Raw genomic sequence first — 20,987 nt, forward strand, 5'->3', positions numbered from 1 at the left:
CCTGGTGATGTGGGACTGCAGGCTTTTGTACCTCCTGCCTGACGGTAGCTGCAAGATGACACGGCCCTGTTGGTGGGGATCTGGAGGCAGCACCTCCTGTAGATACTGCCGATGGTGGGGAGGAATATGCCCGTGATATCTTGGGCCGAGTCCGCTGTTCTCTGTGGCTTCTTACATTCCGGAACATTTGAACTGCCGAACCTGACCATGATGCAGCATGTCAAGACATGTTCTACAGTATGCCTGCAGAAGTTTGTTAAGAGTGTTCGGTGACGAGTTGAACCTCCTAAGAGAGTAAAGTTGCAGTTATGCCTTGTAGGGCACGGTATAGTACAGCCGAGGAACAGGCCCTTCCGCCCACAATGTTATGCTGAGCTAATTAAACGAGGAATTAAAAGCCTACTAAACTCAAGAAGGTGGAATCCATCATTTAATGTGGATAAATGTGAAGTTATCCACTTTGGTGGCAAAAATAGGAAAACAGATTATTATCTGAATGGTGGCCGATTAGGAAAAGGGGAGGTGCAACGAGACCTGGGTGTCATTATACACCAGTCATTGAGAGTGGGCATGCAGGTACAGCAGGCAGTGAAAAAGGCGAATGGTATGCTGGCATTTATAGCGAGAGGATTCAAGTACAGGAGCGGGGAGGTACTACTGCAGTTGTACAAGGCCTTGGTGAGACCACACCTGGAGTATTGTGTGCAGTTTTGGTCCCCTAATCTGAGGAAAGACATCCTTGCCATAGAGGGAGTACAAAGAAGGTTCACCAGATTGATTCCTGGGATGGCAGGACTTTCATATGAAGAAAGACTGGATGAACTGGGCTTGTACTCGTTGGAATTTAGAAGATTGAGGGGGGATCTGATTGAAACGTATAAGATCCTAAAGGGATTGGACAGGCTAGATGCAGGAAGATTGTTCCCAATGTTGGGGAAGTCCAGAACGAGGGGTCACAGTTTGAGGATAGAGGGGAAGCCTTTTAGGACAGAGATTAGGAAAAACTTCTTCACACAGAGAGTGGTGAATCTGTGGAATTCTCTGCCACAGGAAACAGTTGAGGCCAGTTCATTGGCTATATTTAAGAGGGAGTTAGATATGGCCCTTGTGGCTACAGGGGTCAGGGGGTATGGAGGGAAGGCTGGGTTCTGAGTTGGATGATCAGCCATGATCATAATAAATGGCGGTGCAGGCTCGAAGGGCCGAATGGCCTTCTCCTGCACCTATTTTTTATGTTTCTATGTTTCTATCAGTAAAGACCCTCAGCGCTGATTTCTTCTTCTCATTACTACCATCAGGGAGGAGTACAGGAGCCTGAAGACCCGTACTCAACATTATAGGAACAGCCTCTTCCCCTCTGCCATCAGATTTCTGATGTCCATGAACCTGTGGATACTATCTCGTCATTCATCTCTTGCACTAATTAGTTATTATTTTGTAACTTACAGTAATTTTATGTATTGCACTGTACTGCTGCCAGAAAAAAAACAAATTTCACGACAAATGTCAGTAGTAATAAACCTGATTCTGATTCTAACCCTGGCTTCTGACTGCAGAACCTCCAGTCCGTATAACCCGACCAACAGCCCGGCTGCAAGACCACAAGTTCTTGGTGTCCCAGGAGATTCGTCTGGAGTGTGAGGTATCCAGGGCGGACGCACTTGCCCAATGGTACAAAGGTGGGGAGAAGGTGGCTGAAGATCGGCGGACATTCACCAGGAGCAAGGGGACTGTCCGGTCACTGCAGGTCCTGGGTGCACAGCTGACGGACTCGGGAGAGTACCTGTGTGATGTCCGGGATGACGGCATTGTGTTCCGGGTCCTCGTGGAAGGTAAGGTGCAGTCCCCTCCCTGGACACTCATCTAGTGCCCCTCCTCATCGCTGGGAGGATTGTGATTGGCCAGGTGACCTCAGTGTCAGTATGAGAAGTAATTAGTTTAATTCAGACTCAGATCAAGTCATTGTCATCTGCACAAGTACACCCGTGCACAGGTGCAATGAAAAACTCACAGCAGCATCACAGGCACAGAGCTTCAGATAAACAACATTCACAAAGAAACATAAGGTAAACAAAACTTTAAAAATCTTACAAGAAAGAACACAATTAGAACTGAAAAGAGTATTTTGTAGTTGAAGGTGGTCAACATGTTGCTAAACTGTAGTGATTAGGGTTGTGCAGGTTAGTTCAAGAACTGAATGGTTGAAGGGAAATAGCTGTTTTGAACCTGGTGGTGTGGGGCTCCAGGCAAAAGTACATCCTGTTCAATGGTAGCTGCAGGAAGATGGCGTGGCCCAGTCAGTGACAACCTTTGGTGATGGATGTTACTTTTTTTTTGATACTACCGATGGTGGGGAGGGATTAAACTAGGAATTAAAAGCCTAATGAACTGATTACACAATGTCACAACTTTCCCCCTCAAACCTCAAGTGCATAACTCTGATTGAGGGCCCTCGTTGGTCAGGGACGACCATGGATGATGCATCCCAGCTGTCTATGTGATACACAAGGCAATATGCAATCAAATAAGCTTAATTAACATTCAAACCATATATGGATGCAGTCGAACGAGACAGTGTTCTTTTGGGGCCAAGGTGCATAACATGCATTCAAAATAGTGAGGGGGAAAAAATACACATTTCATTACACAATAAGCAATAAGACCCTGAGTGACTTGCAAACTGATGGTACAGCTCCTGCCAATCCAGCCTGTCATTCCATTTGTCAAATACTGGAGGGCAGCACTGACAGGAGTGATCAGCCCCCAACTGAACATGGATGTCATGCTACACCGCCTCCGGCGTCTCCTCATCTGGACTCCAGCAGCAGGCAAGCCCGTGACTTGAGGCCTAGTACTCACTACAACCAAGGCCATGATGTTGCCTCCTCGCCTGTATCACCGCCAAACAAGGGAAAAAAGCCTGAAGCATCTTACATTATCAACGTCCAACAGGGTCTTGTGATTGCAAGAGAAACGTCCAAGATGGTCACTCACAGTTACACTGCACGCTGCTTTCACGTACTAACTGCAATGCCTTCGAGCAGCAGGCAGCAATGTGGTCTTCACCCAGGTCAGCTCCTCCGAACCTTCTCCGGCACATCCGCCGGCTTCTCCATCTCCAACCTGTCGGTTGGCTTTTCCTTTTCTGACCCGTCCGCCGGCTCCTTCAACACCCCAGCCAGCTGCTCCAAATAACGAACAGTTCACTGAAGTGCTAGACCTGCTGTACCCATGGAGTCTACTATAGTCTTGTGATCATAAAAAACTTATTTTAAAAGAAAAGTGCACCTTTAGTTGGCCCCCGAGAGGCTGTTGTGTTGGAACGTGCTGCTGTCTTACCAGAAGATATCACAAGCTAGGGGAATATGATAGGGAGATCAAGCTGTTGCCCGTGTAACTGGCTCCCTCCCCTCCATGCTGCTGATGAACTCACAGGAACAGCAGAGGCTGATACAGTTTGGCACCAGTGATGTCGCAGGAGTTGCCGGTCAGCGGTGAACTCAACATAGGACTGCCTTAAGGACTCCAGCTCCAGATTTTCCCTCGAGGTTTACTCCTGAGGCCTTCCTCGTGAGCAGGTGTAGCTGCAAGACAGCAGAGGTTTGAGATTAGAGTTTTCCTTCTCCCAGCTGATCTGCCAGCCGTGGCTGACGAACCCCCATCTGCCCGAAGCAACTGGTTTAAGGCACCAGTAACCCACCTTTACCACTTGTCTTGTCAGTAGGAGCAGTTCCACTGGGCTTCGTAGCTAAACCACATGTGAAGGACAGGAGCTGAACTTGGTTGTCAGACACTATTTAAGATGTATGCCATTAGGAGCATTTAGTAGGTAGTTGGGAGTTTATCCCTACCACAGCCCCTGGCTATAACAGCTCTATGGAACTACATAGCTCTAGTACTAGGCGTTTTGACCTGGGAAAGTGATAGCAACTCTCTACTCTTTCTATGCTTCTCTTTATCTTATGCACTAAGAATAAGAAGTTTACTAATCTAACACTTCCTGCCCTAACAATGCCCATATCCCTACATAATCTGCATATTCATGACCTTATCTAAGAGCCTCTTAAACATCTCTGTCAGATTTCCCCTCAAACACTTGGCCGTCTCGGAAAACTTAACTCCCAAATATGCAGGTATGACATCCTTAAGTGGACGAAGGTACATCACATTTTCAGAAGAAAGGGAGGAGGGAAGGACTCCAAGCTAGAATGAAACTCCCTCTACCCAGCATCTTGTTAGCAAATGTACAGTCACTGGAGAACAAGATTGAGGACCTAAGGACAAGATTGCTGTATTGGAGGGAAATGAGGAATTGCTGCGTTCTGTGTTTCACAGACACATGGCTCAATCTGGACACGACAGATAAACTGGTAAGATCCGAGGGCTTCTCGATACACAGGATGGACCAAACTGCTAATTTGGAGAAGGCAAAAGGTGGGATTCTGTGTTTCATGATAAACTCTTTCTGGTCCTCGGACATAGCACTCTTGTTGCATTCTTGTTTCCCTGACCGGGAACATTTGATGACTAAGTGCTGACCATTCTACTTACCAAGAGAGTCCTCCTCCACGATCCTGACCACAGTTTACATACTATCAAAGGCTGATGTTAAATAGGCATTCAAGATATTGAATGCTGCCATTAGCAAACAAGAAACAGCCTATCCCAATGCCTTTCAAGCCATTATCAGGGAAATCTATCAGCCTTGTTTGAAGAAATCTCTGCCCAATTATCATCAACATACTACCTGCAGCACCAGGGGTCGCAATACACTCGACTACTGCTACACTGCGATTAGGAATGCCAGCTGTCCCATGCCTAGACCACATTTGGCTGTCCTCCTACCTGGATACAGGCAAAAGTGCAAGGCTCGAGAGATAAGGTCAGCAAAGAGGTGGTCGCAGGAGACAGAGGAGCAGCTACGGGTTTGCTTCTAGTTGGCGGACTGGGTCATGTTCAAGGACTCATCAGAGAATCTGAAGGAGTACACCACAGTTGTCATGGACTTCATAAAAACAGTTGTAGATGAGTGGACCCCCATAAAATCATTCAGACTTCCCCAGCCAGCAGCTGTGGATGAACCATAATAACCATAATCTGCTGAGGGCCAGATCAGTGGATTTCAGGTCTGACGACCAAGTAAGATACAAAAGGTGGAGGTATGATCTCCAGAAAGCCACTTCTTACAAAGTAAAACCAAGTCAGATATGTGACAACAAGATTTTGCTACCAAATAAGCCCAGTGCCTTCTATGCTTGCTTTGACTGTCAAAACATAAAGAAACATTCATGACCTCCCACAGCCCTGGTTACCCTGTGATTTCAGTCTCCTCAGCTCATGTGAGAGCATCCTTCAGGATGGTGAATCCGCAGAAAGCATTTGGCCCAGATGGGGTAGCCGGCCGAGAACTGAAGACCTGTGCTGATCAACTGGCAAGGGTGTTCACCGATATCTTTAACCTCTCACTTTGGCAGTCTGAGGTATCCACCTGTTTCAAGCAGGCTCAATTATACCCGTGCCTACGAAGAATGTGGTAACCTGCCTGGATAACTATCGTTCAGTAGTATGTGATGAAGTGCTTTGAGAGGTGGGTGATGAAAATGAAAACTCCCTGAGAAATGACTTGGATCTGCTCCAATTTGCCTACTGGAGCAACAGGTCCACAGCAGATGCCATCTCACTGGCTCTTCACTCAACCCTGGAACACATGGACAGCGAAAATGCACGCATCAGGATGTTCTTCATTGACTACAGCTCAGCATTCAATACTAACATCCCCTCAAAACTAATCAGTAAGCTTCAAGACCTTGGTCTCAATACCTCCTTGTGCAATTGGATACTTGATTTCCTCATTTGCAGACCCAAGTCAGTTTGGATTGGCAACAACTTCTCCTCCACGATCTCCATCAGCACAGGTGCACCACAAGTTGTGTGTTTAGCCCCATGAGGACATCTCTGTCATTGGTCAAATCAAAGGTGGTGATGATTCAGCATAGAGGAGGGCGAATGAAAATCTGGCTGATTAGTGCCACAGCAGCAATGTCTCACTCAATGTCAGCAAGATTATTGACTTCAGGAGGAGGAAACCAAAGGTTCATGAGCCATCCTCATTGGGATCAGAGGAGGAGTGGGTCAGCAACTTTAGGTTTCTCGGTTTTATCGTTTCAGAGGATCTGTTCTGGGTCCAGCACGTCAGTGCCATTATGAACAAAACACAGCAGTGCCTCTGCTTCCTTAAAAGTCTGCAAAGATTTGGCTTGGCATCTAAAACTTTGACAAACTTCCATTAATGTATGGTGAAAGGTATATTGACTGGTTGCACCACAGCCTGGTATGGAAACACCAATGCCCTTGAACAGAAAATCCTCCAAAAAGTAGTGGACATAGCCCAGTCCACCACAGGTAAAGCCATCCCTACCACTGAACACATCTACAAGGAGTGCTGTCACAGGAAAGCAGCATCCGTCATCAGGACCTCCACCATCCACGCCATGCTATTTTCTCACTGCTGCAATCAGGAAGAAGCTACAGGAGCCTCAGGACCCACTCTACCAGATTCGGGAGCAGTTACTACCGCCACCCATCAGGATCTTGAACCTGAGGAGATAACTTCAGTCAATTTCACTCGCTAAATTGTTCCCACAACCTATAGATGCACTTTCAAGGACTCTTCATCTCACATTCTCAATATTCATTGCTTATTTATTTATTTGCTGATGATATTACTATTTTGCTTGTATTTGCAGTTTGTTGTCTTGCACATTGTGTGTTTGTCCACCTGCTGGGTGTGGTCCTTCCCTGATTCTGTTGTGTTTCTTGGACTTACTATGAAGGCTGACAAGAAATGTATCTCATTGTTGTATATAATGACAATTATGTACTTTGATAATAAATTTACTTTGAAATACCAATCCAGAGAAAATGACCTAGGTTTGTTCAACCTGCTAAACCATTTCCACACGCTCTTCAAAGCCTCCATATCCTTCCTATAATGGGGTAAACAAACATATTCTAAACAGAGTTTTATAAAGCTGTGATCTCTTCAGAAATTGAAGTCCCCGCTGTGCTTTCCTTGTAGTATATAGAACAGTTCAATGCAGGAACAGACCCTTCAGCCAACGATGTTGTGCTGAACTGATTAAACTAGTAATTAAAAGCCGACTAAACTAATGCCTTTCACCTACACAATGTCCATATCCCGCCATTCTCAGAATATTCTTGTGTCTATCTGAGAAACTCTTAAATGTCTTTGTCATATTTGCCTTCGTCTCACACCAGGCAGTGCATTCCAGGCACCAACCATTCTCTGTGTAAAAGAAAGTCGCTGAGCCTATCTTATTCTATCTTATCCCCCCTCAGCTTAAATGTATAGCACCTAGTACTAGATATTTGATCCTAGTTAAAAGATACGAACTATCTGCTCTAAATGTGCCTCTTAGAATCTTCTAAAATCCTGTCAGGTGTCCCCTCAGATTCTGCCGCCTGAGAGGAAGCAAGGCAGGTTTGTCCAAAGTAACACACGCAAAATGTGGGAGGAGCTCTGCAGGTCAGGCAGCATCTCTGGAAAGGAATAAAGAATCAACGTATTTCGGCTGAGATCCTTCAACAGGAATTTGTCCCACCTGTCCTTGTAGCTCTTAGTTTGTAGTACAGGAATGCAATGGAATAGAGCAAGGAGTCTCACAAATCAACAAATTTCATGACACATCAGTGATGATATGGAGCTTAGAAAAATAGAGGACTATGGGTAATTTCTAAAGTGGGTACATGTTTGGCACACCATTGTGGGCCGAAGGGCCTGTATTGTGCTGCAGGTTTTCTATGTTTCTATAATGAACCTGACTCTGATTCTGTCTGCAGAACCCCCGGTCCGCATAACCCGGCCAACAGAACGGCTGATGGACCACAAGTTCTTGGTGTCCGAGGAGATTCGGCTGGAGTGTGAGTTGTCCCGGGCAGATGCACTCTCCCGGTGGTACAAGGACGGGGAGAAGGTGGCTGAGGACGGGCGAACATCCACCGGGAGCGAGGGGACTGTCCGGTCACTGCAGGTCCTGGATGCACAGCTGACGGACTCGGGAGAGTACCTGTGTGATGTCCAGGATGACAGCATTGTCTTCCGAGTCCTTGTGGAAGGTAAGGTGCAGTCCCCTCCTTAGGCACTCACCCAGTGCTTGTCCCCTTGGCTGGGGAGATCGTGATTAACCAAGTGACTTCTGTGTCTGTATGAGAAGGAATTAGTTAATTCAAAATCAAATCAGTTTATTGTCATCAGCACAAGTCCATGTACAGATGCAATGAAGAACTTACTTGCAGCATCATGGGCACATAGCATCAGATACACAACATTCACAAAGTAATACAGTACAAACAAAAAATATATAAAATTATGCAAGAGAGTTCATAATTAGAACTAAAAACAGTTTGTTGTAGTGCAAGGTGTTCGTCGTTTTACAAAATCGTAGTGATTAGGGTTGTGCAGGTTCGTTCAGGAACGGAACGGTTGAAGGGAAGTAGCTGTTCTTGAACCTAGTGGTGCTACAGTTTAGGTTTCTGTACCTCCTGCTCAATGGTCGCAGCCAGAAGATGGCATGGCCCGAATAGTGGGATATTTGATGATGGATGCTGCCTTCTGTGATGCTATTGGGTTAGCTGTCTGTGAAGTTCTAAACTCAAATGAAGATTTTAGTTCCTATCTGATTATAGATAGCTACCTTCAATAAAGGGAAGATGTACTGTAGCCACTTAATCTGCAAAGACTCAGTCATGTCCCTGTTTATCCTGCACGGTGAGTTTAGCTGCCTATGTCCACTATTTGAGCAGTTGGTCCTCCCTCCTGTTTACAAAGTAATTTAAGCTCAGTTTATTTATTTTTAGTGATACACGTTTAAATTTAGATAACATTCTTAAAGCACTTAAAACTCAGAGGATTTCTATCTCATGAAAGGCTTCTAAATTACAAACAATTTCTAGAACACAAAGGATTTTAAAAACAGGTGCAATTCCTATAAGCAAGCAAGACATACCAACAAGTTGCAGACAACTGAGTCATCCATCACAGAAATCGAAGGCAGAGAAATGGATTCCAGTCACCCCATCTTTCTGTCATTCTTTTATCACCCCCTGACCATTCCTAAAATGCCTGACTGCTCTCGTACATTTATACTGAGTTTTTTGCCACTTTGTGGGGCGCGTGGCTAAGTGGTTAGGGTGCTGGGCTCACGATCTGAAGGTCGTGGGTTCGAGTCTCGGCCAAGGCAATGTGTTGTGTCTTTGAGCAAGATACTTAACCACACATTGCTCCAGTCCACCCAGCTGAAAATGGGTACCGGCAAATGCTGGGGGTTAACCTCGCGATAGACTGGTGTCCTATCCGGGGTGGGAGTCTCATACTCTCAGTCGCTCCACGCCACAGAAACCAGCATATGTACTGGCCTGATGGGCCACAAGGCTCGGGACAGACTTTAACTTTTTGCCACTTTGATGACTTCTCTTGCATGTGATATTTTTCAAGTACCTTTTCACACAGATGGTCTAAAAGCTTCTGGAAACAGAGTTCCCAGATACTCACCATTAATGCTCCAAACACTGACTCTCTGAGTACACAGATCTTCTAACTATTACCAAATCAGCTATCTGACGTGCTAGGTGATAGTATCAATCTGGTCTGCAAGCTTCCTGGAGCTAAATAACTTATCCAGTGTTGTCTGGTTTGAGACATGCCAACTATTATACCCCCCATTGTCGGTGGGGAAGTGGTCTGTGCTGCTAGCTTGCAAATCGATTCTTTTAACTTCAGACTGGTATTGCTTGCAATTTACACTAAAAACTGAAGACTGTCTCCTGTTTATGCCTAGAAGCCGAACAAAGTATATTGGCTGGAAGTTTAACTTACTCAGAAACAGCACTTAGATCTCTAGCTTACAGCTGCTGCTGTCCGAACCCTGGACAGTGAATTTTCATCACAGTGTGTGTTGCTTTGGACAGACTTGGGTCGATTTCTCTGGAGTGTCTGAGGCTAGAGGGAAACCTGATAGTATTTTGTAGGATTATGGGAGGTACAGTTAGGGTACACAGATGGTATCTTTTAAGTAGGATAAAAATGTCTAGTACTAGAGGCTCTGCATTTGAGGCGAGAAGGGATCAACTGAAATGAGACATGTCTGCAACTTTCTAATGCACAGGGAGTGGTGGTTGTCTGGAATGCACTGCCAGGGATGCTGGTGGAGGCAAAAAACAAGAGGCATTTAAGTGGCATGAAGAGAAGCTCATGAATAAGCAGTATATCAAGGGATATGGACATTGTGCAGGGAGGAGCATTTAGGCTTTTAAATCCTAGTTTAATGAGTTTAGCATAACATCATGGGCTGAAGGGGCTGTCCCTGTGCAGTTCTGCTCCATATTCTACAAGGAAGGTACATCAACAGTTCAGGTTAAGGAGGTTCAGTTTGTCATCAAGCACTCTTAACAAACTTCCACAAGTGCAGGAAATGTCCTGACTGGTCGTATCATGGCCTGGTACTGCATTTCAAATGTGGGAAGCTGCAGAGGATGATGCACTCAGCCGAATGCATCACAGACACATCCCTCCCACCATCAAGAAGTGTGATGGATGCTCATTATGCAGGACTGGCGGCCTTTATGCCAAGCTCAGCTTTCTAACGTAGCAGCTGACACTTCCAGACATTAATCAGTTGTTTATTTAGCTGAAGGAGGCTTGCAGACCAGATTGATACTCTCACTTACACCACAGAATATAAAACATACAGTACAGGAACAGGCCCTTTGGCCTGCAATGTTGTGCTGAACCAATTCAATTAGTAATCAAATGGTTAACTAATCTCTTCTGCCTTTACAATGTCCCTGTCTTTCTATTTTCCTCACATTCAATGCCTATCTAAATGTCTCTTAAAAGTCCCTGCCTCTTCCACCACCCCAGACAGCGTTCTCACCAGTCTCCATTTAAAAAAAAACTTGCCCCTCATGTCTCCTTTAAAATTGTCCTCTCACTTTAAATATGGGCCCTCAAACCTCATCTCAACCTCCGCCACTCCAGAGAAACAACTCAAGTTTCTCCAACCTCTCTGTATAGCACATGCCCTCTAATCCAGACAGCATCCTGGTAAACCTCTTCCACACCTTCTCCAACACTTCAACACCCTTCCTATAGTGGGGTGACCAGACTGTATGCAACACTCCAGATGCAGCCTAACTAGAGTTTTATAAAGCTGCAACAGAACTTCCTGACTTTTGAACTCAGAGCCTCAACCAATAAAGGCAAGCATTCCATATGCATTCTTAACCACCCTATCAAACTGTGTAGCCATTTACAGGGAGTAATGAACTTAGACCCCAAGATCCCTCCGCTCATCAGCATTGTTAAGGATCTTGCCCTGAACGGTGTACTTTCTCTTTACATTGACCTACCACGGTTCAACACTTTACATTTGACCAGGTTAAATTCCACCTGCCATTTCTCTGCTCATCTCTGCAACTGATCTATGTCCAGAGGTGCAGTGCTGGCTGGAGCACACCAGAGCACGTCTGGCACATCTTTAAGAAAAAAGCCGAAATAAGCAAGCTAATTAATTAGGTGTGATTTGAGTATCTCAGAAACTGCTGATCTCCTGGGATTTTTATGCACAGCAGACTTCGGAGTTTACAAAGAATGGTGCCAAAAACAAAAAAACATCCAGCGAGTGGATTTAACCAGATGTTTTCACTCACAGAACAGCCACTCGCTGGATGTTTTTTTGTTTTTCGCACCATTCTTTGTAAACTATCACACCCATCTACATTATCATCCAGGTCATTGACACACATCACAAACAGCATAGGTCCCAGTACAGACCCCTGCGGGACATCACTGATGACAGACCTTCAGCTGGAGTGAATTTCTTCGACCATATCCCTCTGTCTTCAATGGGTAAGCCAGTTCTGATTCCAAATGGCTAATTCACAATGCATCTTAATCTTCAGACGAGCCTCCCATGAGGGGCCTTTCCGAATATCGTACTAAAATCCATGTAGACAACGTCCATATCTCTTCCTTCATTAATCCCTCTCATCACCTCGTCAAAAAACTCAATCAAGTTAGTAAGACACGATTTGCCCCCTGCTCTACTCGCTTTATACTGATGACTGTGAGGCTAAACACAGCTCCAATACCATACTTAAATTTGCTGAGATACAGCGTGGAATTGGCCTTTCCAGCCCTTCGAACCGCGTTGCCAGCAACCAACCCAGCAACCCTAGCCTAATCATGGAACGATTTACAATGACCAATTAACCTACCAACTAGTACGCTCTGGACTGTGGGAGGAAACCAGAGCACCCAGAGGAAATCCACATGGTCATGGGGAGAACATACAAACTCCTTACAGACAGACAGGAAAGCGTTGTGCTAACCACTACGTTACCATACTGTGTATGAAGTTACTATTAATAGAGAGGAGGATTTGGGAAACTGAAAAGTCTGAAGGGAGATAAGTCACCTGGACCAGATGAACTGCACCCCAGGGTTCTGAAAGAGGTGGCTGAAGAGATTATGGAGGCATTAGTAATGATCTTTCAAGAATAACTAGATTCTGGAATGGTTCCAGAAGACTAGAAAATTGTAAGAAAGGAAATTATAGGTCAGTTAATCTGAACTCAGAGGTTAGGAAAATGTTGGAGTCGATTGTTAAGGATGTGGTTTCAGGGTATTTGGAGGTACATGATCAAATAGGCTGTAGTCAGCTTGGTTTCCTCAAGAGAAAATCTTACCTGACAAATCTGTTGGAATTATTTGAAGAAATAACAAGCAGGATAGACAAAGGAGAATCGGTGGATGTTGTGTACTTGGATTTTCAGAAGGCCTTTGACAAGCTGCCACACATGAGGGTGATCAACAAGTTAAGAGCCCACGGTATTACAGGAAAGATTCTAGCATGGATAAAGCAGTGGCTGATTGGTAGGAGGCAAAATGTGGGAGTAAAGGGACCCTTTTCTGGTTGGCTACTGGTGGCAAGTGGTGTCCTACAGGCGTCTGTGTTGGGACCAATTCTTTTTATGTTAAATGTCAATGATTTGGATGATGGAATTGATGGCTTTGTTGCAAAGTTTTGTAAACAATGCAAAGAAAAGTGGAGGGGCAGGTAGGGATCTAGGAATACAGATTCATAATTCTTTGAAAGTCGCATCACAGGTTGATAAATAAATAAGTGATAAATATTGAGAATATGAGATGAAGAGTCCTTGAAAGTAAGTCCATAGGTTGTGGGAACAGTACAGTGATGGGGTGAGTGAAGTTGAGTGATGTCATCCCCTCTGGTTCAAGAACCGGCTGGTTGAGGGGTAATAACTGTTCCTGAACCTGGTGGTGAGAGTCCTGAGGCTCCTGTACCACCTTTCTGACGGTGGCAGCAGCAAGAAGAGAGCATGATTTGGATGCTGGGGGTCCTTGATGATGGATGCTGCTTTTCTGCGATAGCGCTCTATGTAGATGTGCTTAGTGGTGGGGAGGTCTTAACCCGTGATGGTCTGGGCCATATCAACTACTTTTTGTCAGCTTTTCTGTTTCCATACCAGGCCATGACGCAACCAGTCAATGTACTCTCCACCGTACATCTGTAGAAGATTATCCATGTTTTAGGTGACATGCTGAATCTTCACCAACTCCTAAGAAAGTAAGGAGTGTGAACAGTCAGTGCAGAGTTCCTTTGTGGCGATTCCCCTCAGCAACAAGTATAGCTCTTTTGGATACTGCTGGTGGGGAAGGCCTGTCAGGACACAAAAGTAGCAGCAAGCCAAGTGGCGGTGTGGCTAGGTCTGAGGCTCAGCAGGGAAGGGTAAAGCCTGGAGGAGCAATGGTGATAGGAGACAGAATAGTTAGGGTTCCGGACAGGAGATTCTGTGGCTGCGAAGGAGAACCCAGCATGGTGTGTTGCTTCCCTGGTGTGAGGGTCCAGGATGTCTCAGACTGGCTGCAGAATATTGTCAAGAGGGGGGGTGAACAACCAAAGGTCGAGGTGCTCATTGCTACCAATGACATAGGTAGAAATGGGGAAGGGGTTCTGTGCAGTAAATTTAGGGAGTAGGAAAGAGGCTGAAGAACAGGATCTCCAAGGAACCATAACACCATATAAGACCATAAGATATAGGAGCAGAATTAGGTCATTTGGCCCATCAAGTCTGCTCTGCCATTTCATCATAGCTGATCCAATTTCCCTCTCAGCCCCAATCACATGCCTTCCCTCCCTCATCCCCGCCCCCGGTATCCCTTCATGCCCTGACAAATCAAGCATCTATCAGCCTCTGTATTAAATACACATAAAGACTCGGCCTCCACGGCTGCCTGTGGCGATGAATTCCACAGATTCATCACTTTCTGGCTAAATGAATATTGCCTCATCTCCGTTCTAAAAGGATGCCCTTCTATTTTGAGGTGGTGTCCTCTGGTCTTAGACACTCCCACTGTAGAAACATCCTCTCCACATCCACGCTATTAAGGCCTTTCACTATTCAATTGGTTTCAATTAGGTTGCCCCCCCCCCACCCCACCTTCATTCTTTTAAATTCCAGTGAATACAGGCCCAGAGCCATCAAACGCTCTTCATATGACAAGCCGTTTAATCCTGGAATCATTTTTGTGAATTTCCTTTGAACCTTCTCCAGTTTCAACACATCCTTTCTAAGATAAAGGGCCCGAAACTGCTCATAATACTCCATGAGAGGCATTATAATTTGCTTTTATATTCTAATCTTCTTGAAATGAATGCTAACATTGCATTTGTCTTCCTCACCACAGACTCAACCTGCAAATTAACCTTTAGAAAATCCTGCACAAGGATTCCCAAATCTCTTTGCACCTCGGATTTTTGAATTTTCTTTCCATTTAAAAAATAGTCTATGCTTTTATTACTTCTACCAAAATGCATGGCTATACACTTCCTGAAGGACTTAGACAAATTAGGAGAATGGGCAAAGAAGTGGCAATAGAGTACAGTATGCAGCCTTGTGGTGCACCTGTGCTGATGGAGATTGTGGAGGAGATGTTGTTGCCAATCTGAACTGACTGGGGTCTGCAAGTGAGGAAAATGAGGATCCAGTAGCACAAGCAGGTATTGAGGCCAAGGTCTTGAAGCTTATTGATTAGTTTTGAGTGGATGCTAGTATTGAATGCCAAGCAGTAATCAATAAAGAGCATTCTGATATATGTATCTTCACTGTCCAGATGTTCCTGAGTTGAGTGAAGTGCCTCACTCACTAACAAAGTGTTTTCACCCACAGAACTGCCATTCACTGGATGTTTTTTTTTGGTTTTTCACTTCATTCTCTGTAAACTCTAGTGACTGTTGTGCATGAAAATCCCAGGAGATCAGCAGGTTCTGCGATACTCAAATCACCCTGACTAGCACCAACAATCATTCCACGGCCATTGTCACTTAGATTACATTACTTCCCCATTGATGCTTGGTCTGAACAACACTGAACCTCTTGACCATGTCTGCATGCTTTTATGCACTGAGTTGTTGCCACATAATTGGCTAGTTACATATTTGCATTGAGGACTAGGTGTGGAGGTGGACTTAACAAAGTGGATACTGAGTATAGATTCACACAGTATTGTCCTTGCATAGTACTGCTGGTCCAAAGCAGCACATTTTGCTCAGTGACAATAAACCTGACATTGATTCTGAATGCTCCATGTCCCCTTGCAGATCCACTGGTGACCATCTTAGGAAGCAACAAGGTATCCGAGGACCGGACTTTCACAGAATCAGAGGTCATCTCCATGATGTGTGAACTGTCTCGGTCAGACGTGAAGGTCCGCTGGTACCGGGACGGTGTCGAACTACTGAACAGTGACAAGGTCAAGATCGAGTCACGGGGTCTGACGCGGGAGCTGATGATCTTCGACTCGGAGCCCCGTGACTCCGGACAATACGTCTGTGATGCTGGGACTGACAAGCTGACCTTCAAAGTAACAGTTGCAGGTATTCTGTTTCTTCAAGACACTGGTCACTGTAGTGACAGTGAGGAAGGCTATCAAAGCTTGCAGTAGGTTCTGGTCCAGCTGGAAAAATGGCAGATGGATTTTAATGCAGACAAGTGAGGTGTTGCACTTCGGTAGGACCAACATGGGTAGGCCCTACGCAGTGAGTAGTCGAGCACTAAGGAGTGCGGAAGAACAGAGGAGTCTGGGAGTACAGATCCATACTTCCATGAAAGTGGCATCACAGGGAGATAGGGTCATAAAGAGAGATATAGGCACATAGGTCGTCGTAAATCAAAGTATCGAGTACAGGAGTTGGGATGTGATGTTGAAGTTGTATAAGACATTCGTGAGGTCTCATCTGGAGTATTGTGTGTAGTCCTGATCACCTACCTACAGGAAAGATATCAATAAATCTGAAAGAGTACAGAGAAAATTTACAAGGAGGTTGCTGGGATTTGAGGACCTAGTTATAGGCAAAGTTTGAACAGGTTAAGACTTAATTCCATAGTGCATAGGAAGTCATAGGCTAAGCATGAAAGGTGAAATGTTTAAGGGGAGACTGAAGGGGAACTTCTTCACTCTGAGGGTGGTGTGAGTGTGGAACAAACTGGCAGCGGAAATGGTAGATGTGGGTTTGATGTTGAAATTAGATTATTAGATTAGATTAGATTATGAGGACACACAATCCTCTTTTATTGGCATTTAATAATGCATGCATTAAGAAATGATACAATGTTTCTCCAGAATGAAATCACAGAAACACATGACAAACCGACTGAAAAACTGACAAAAACCACATAATTATAACATATAGTTACAACAGTGCAAAGCAATACTGTAATTTGATAAAGAACAGACCATGGGCACGGTAAAAAGTCTCAAAGTCTCTCGAAAGTCGCATCATCTCACGCAGATGGTGAACCTCCAGCGCCGCAAACTTGTCCATGTGGCATCCTGGAAGCATCCGACCACAATCCGACTCCGAGTCCGTCCGATAACTCCGAGCCTCTGACACCGAGCACCGAGCACCATCTCTGCCGAGTGCTTCGACCCCAGCCCCGGCAACAGGCAATAGGCAGAGCCGAGGATTTAGGGCCTTCCCCTCCGGAGATTCTCGATCGCACAGTAGCAGCAGCAGCGAAGCGGGCATTTCAGAAGTTTCTCCAGGTGTTCCTCCGTGCTTCTCACGGCTGTCTCCATCAAATCAGGATTGTGCATGGCATCCTAATTAACACATACGATATCATTTGGAACGGCCGCGCTCGCTGCATCGCGCCGCCATCTTCTCTTCCCTCTTCTGTTACTGTCTAAATTTAGGTAAGTATATAGATGGGAGAGGTATTTGGGGCTGTGGTCCAGCTGTAGGCCAATGGAACTAGATAAGTAATAGTTCCACTGGGACTAGAAAGGCTGATGGGCCTTTTTCTGTGCTGTAGTACTGTATGACTCTGTGAGTATGTCTGATCACAGACAGTGACACCAAGCGCTGAAAACACTCAGCAGGTCACGCAGCATCCGTGGGGGGGAGAAACATGGGTCAATTACCTAGTGCTCTTTGATCTATTGTCATCACTGGGTATAAAGTTAAGGTGAAAAGGGAAGGATTTAAAGGGGTCCTGAGGAGCAGGATTTTCATGCAGTGCTCATCTGGCAGTGTGGAATGACTGAGACTGTTTTCCCTGGAGCGAAGGAGGCTGAGGGTGATAGCTGATAAAATCATGAGAGGGATAGGTAAGTCTTTTTCCCAGGGTAGGAGAGTCTAAAGCTGGAGGGCATAGGTTAAAGGTGAGTGGGTGTGCCACTAGGGTCACTTTCAAAAGAGCTAATTTGGTGACGTCAGATGCTGTGGTCATGTCCACTGACCACTCAAGCATGCAATCGGGGCACTGCCTTTAAGGGCACTATACAGGGGGAGCATACATTCAACAGCTGGCAGAATGAAATGGTGATAGATATTCACCATATGTAAAAATTCATAGTGCTTTGGTAATGTAGGTCAGTAGGAAGTCCATAATAGTGGTGAATTTTGACAGGGGTGTTGCACTTTCTGAGGAGATGTGGTGGCTGAGAAATTCAATAGCAGACGAGCCATACTGGCACTTAGGGTTAATAACTAGCCCATGCTGGCTTAAGTGTTTGAAAAATGCACGGAGATGTGATATGTATTCAGTTTTGGATGCGCTAGCAACAAATATGTCATCCAGGTAAACAAAAAGAAAATGTAAGTCTTTTAACATAGTGTCTATTAGTCGCTGGAAAGTCTGTGCTGCATTTTTCAGCCCAAATGGCATACACAGAAACATAAATAGGCCAAATGCGAACAGCAGTTTGGGATCATCCTCAGCGCACACAGGTCCCTGATGGTTGCCCTGACTAAGTCCACTTTAGAAAAAGTTATCTTTCCAGCTAAATGTGCCGAAAAGTCTTGAATATGTGGGACTGGGTAACGATCGGGGGGTGCTGGCCTCGTTAAGGCGGTGTTAATCGCTACATGGATGACGACAACCATCGGCTTGGGGACTATGTGGAGGGTTGAAGCCCAAGAACTATTCAACCTGAGTACAAAGCCAAGCATTTCCATGTTAACAAGTCATCCTCCGTGCTGGCCAGCTTCTCTGACTCCAGTCTACGTGCATGCCAGTAAGGCTATTGTGGAAGTGTGGTGCTTGACCCCATGCTTTGTGACTGTAGTGGAAACTGTGGGCTTGGTGAGGTTTGGGAATTCGCCCAGCTGGGCACTGAACTCACACGGGGTGGTGCATGCGCCAGGGGATCCAGACTTGTAGGACACACTCTGCTTCAGTTGGGACTTCATCTGGCTAAAGAGGCAGATTTTGGTGCAGATTCCCGTGTGTTCAAGGACTGTTGGTCGATCTTAAAAATTGCCGGCTTGTGGATGTCAAGGATTTTGGATTGTAACCCTGCTCCCCCAAAACGCTCCCTACAACAACTCTGTCAAGTGCATGCTCCACTGCATGTGAGTTTATTCAACCGCTGGGTGAATTCCCAGACTGCACCAAGCCCACATTCTCCACTACAGTCACAAAGCATGGGGCTGAGCACCACAAATAGCCTGCTGGTCCATGCCCGCATGCGTAGACTGGACCCAGAAAAGCTGGCAACCACGAAGGCTGGTTTTTTCAACATGGAAAGACTTGGCATTGTACACCGGTCAAATAGCCCCTGGGCTTCACCCCTCTGTATGGTCCCCAAGTCCAATGGTGGTTATTGTCCATGTGGTGATAACCAACGCCTTAACCCTTGATGGTTACCCAGTCCCACACATTCAAGACTGCTCGGCAAGTTTGGCTGCAAAGTTAGTTTTTTAAAAGTCAATCTAGTTAGGGGCTACTATCAGGCACTTGTGTGCTTGGAGGACATTCCCAAAACAGCTGTGATAAACCTGTTTGGCCTTTTTGAGTTTCTGCACATGTGATTTGGACTGAAAAATGCAGCACAGGCTCTCCAACAGCTGATGGACTCCATATTAAAAGGCTTAGATTTTCTTTTTGTTTACCTGGATGACGTACTTGTGACCAGTGCACCCAAATCGAAACACATATCTCATCTCTGCACACTTTTCGAGCACTTAAACCAATATAGGTTGATTATTAACCCTGCTAAATGGCAGTTTGGGTTATCAGCAATTGACTTCCTTGGCCATTGCATCTCCGTAGAATGTGCAAAACCCCTCCCATCAAAAGTAGCCACTATTATGGATTTCCCACTACCCCACACTACTGAAAGAACTTCAGGAGCTTTTAGGCATTGTGAATTTCTATCACCACTTCATTCCACGAGCAGCCAAACATGTGGTTCCGCTGTATAGTACATTTAAGGCAATACCCCTAATCACATGCTTGACTGCTCAGTAGGCATGACCAGGACATTTGTGATACCGAGAAAGCTCTTTCCAACATGACCCTACTGGTGCACCCACTCCCCAATGCACCCACAAGCATTACTACTGAGGCTTCAGACAACGCTCTGGGTGTTGTGCATGAACAGTTGGTAGGAGGGCCGTGGCAGCTGCTCACTTTCTTCAGCAAGTCTGTGTCCTCGAAAAGAAATATAGCATGTTTAACCATGAGCTTCTCGGTCTCTATCTTGCTGTCCATCATTTACGTTTTCTTTCCGATGGTCAGCATTTCACAGCGTTCGTTGACCACAATCCCCTTATGCACGCAATGGCCAAACTATCAGACCATTGGTCTGCATGGCAGCAATGCCAACTGGCCTATATATCAGAGTTCACAACCGATATACAACATATCATGGGGGAAAATAACGCCATGGCTCTCATGGCCAGTCACTGAGGCCATACACATAGGGGTCGACTATGCTGGCACAGTAGCCAACCAAGATACTGATACTGACCCAGAGGTTCAGGCTTACCAAACAACAATCATGGGCCTGCGGTCAGCTGACTTTAAGTTTGGGGAAGCTCGGGTTTCTCTCCTGTGCGATGTCTCAACCGGTTGCCCTCCCCACATAGTGCCCACAAACTGGAAGTGGATTGTTTCTGACTCCATACATCGCTTCTTGCATCCGGGCTGGAAGGTCTCACAGAAACTGGTTGTACTAAAGTTTGTGTGGCACAGCTTTATAAATTACATGCAGAGTGGACTGTAGCCTCTGTGGAGTGTTAGCAGGCAAAAAATAACCGTCATGTTCAGGCTCCATTGGCACATCTTGAGGTCCCTGAGGGACAGTTTGACCATGTCAGTGTGCTCCTTGCTGGTCCTCTTTTCCCCCCTCCCCTGGTTTCTCACACCTCCTTACGATGGTGGACTGTACCACCAGGTGGCCAGAGATTATTCCTCTAGCGTCGATGACGGCTGCAGACATGACGGCTTGAGTGTTCATCAGCACCTGGGTTGCTCGGTTTGGCACCCCATCTGATGTTTCCTCTGACTGTGGTCCCCAAATCACTTCAGACCTCTTGGCTGTGATGGCCCAGAACTTTACCATTGGGATACATCACATCGCAGCATATCACCCGCATTCC

At 45.7% G+C, this 20,987-nt stretch overlaps 1 protein-coding gene across 1 annotated transcript in view; it reads left to right on the plus strand.

The window, feature by feature from the left end:
• obsl1a (obscurin like cytoskeletal adaptor 1a) overlaps positions 1-20,987 on the plus strand; it is a 192,743-nt gene that overhangs the window by 71,899 nt on the left and 99,857 nt on the right. Inside the window, exons 20-22 of the mRNA XM_063051410.1 lie at positions 1,557-1,832; positions 7,861-8,136; positions 15,702-15,977. Of these exons, the coding sequence (XP_062907480.1) occupies positions 1,557-1,832; positions 7,861-8,136; positions 15,702-15,977 (828 nt within the window). The remainder of the gene's footprint in view (positions 1-1,556; positions 1,833-7,860; positions 8,137-15,701; positions 15,978-20,987) is intronic.

This window comes from Mobula hypostoma, chromosome 6 (assembly GCF_963921235.1).
Source record: "Mobula hypostoma chromosome 6, sMobHyp1.1, whole genome shotgun sequence".
NCBI classification, from domain to species: Eukaryota; Metazoa; Chordata; class Chondrichthyes; order Myliobatiformes; family Myliobatidae; genus Mobula; species Mobula hypostoma.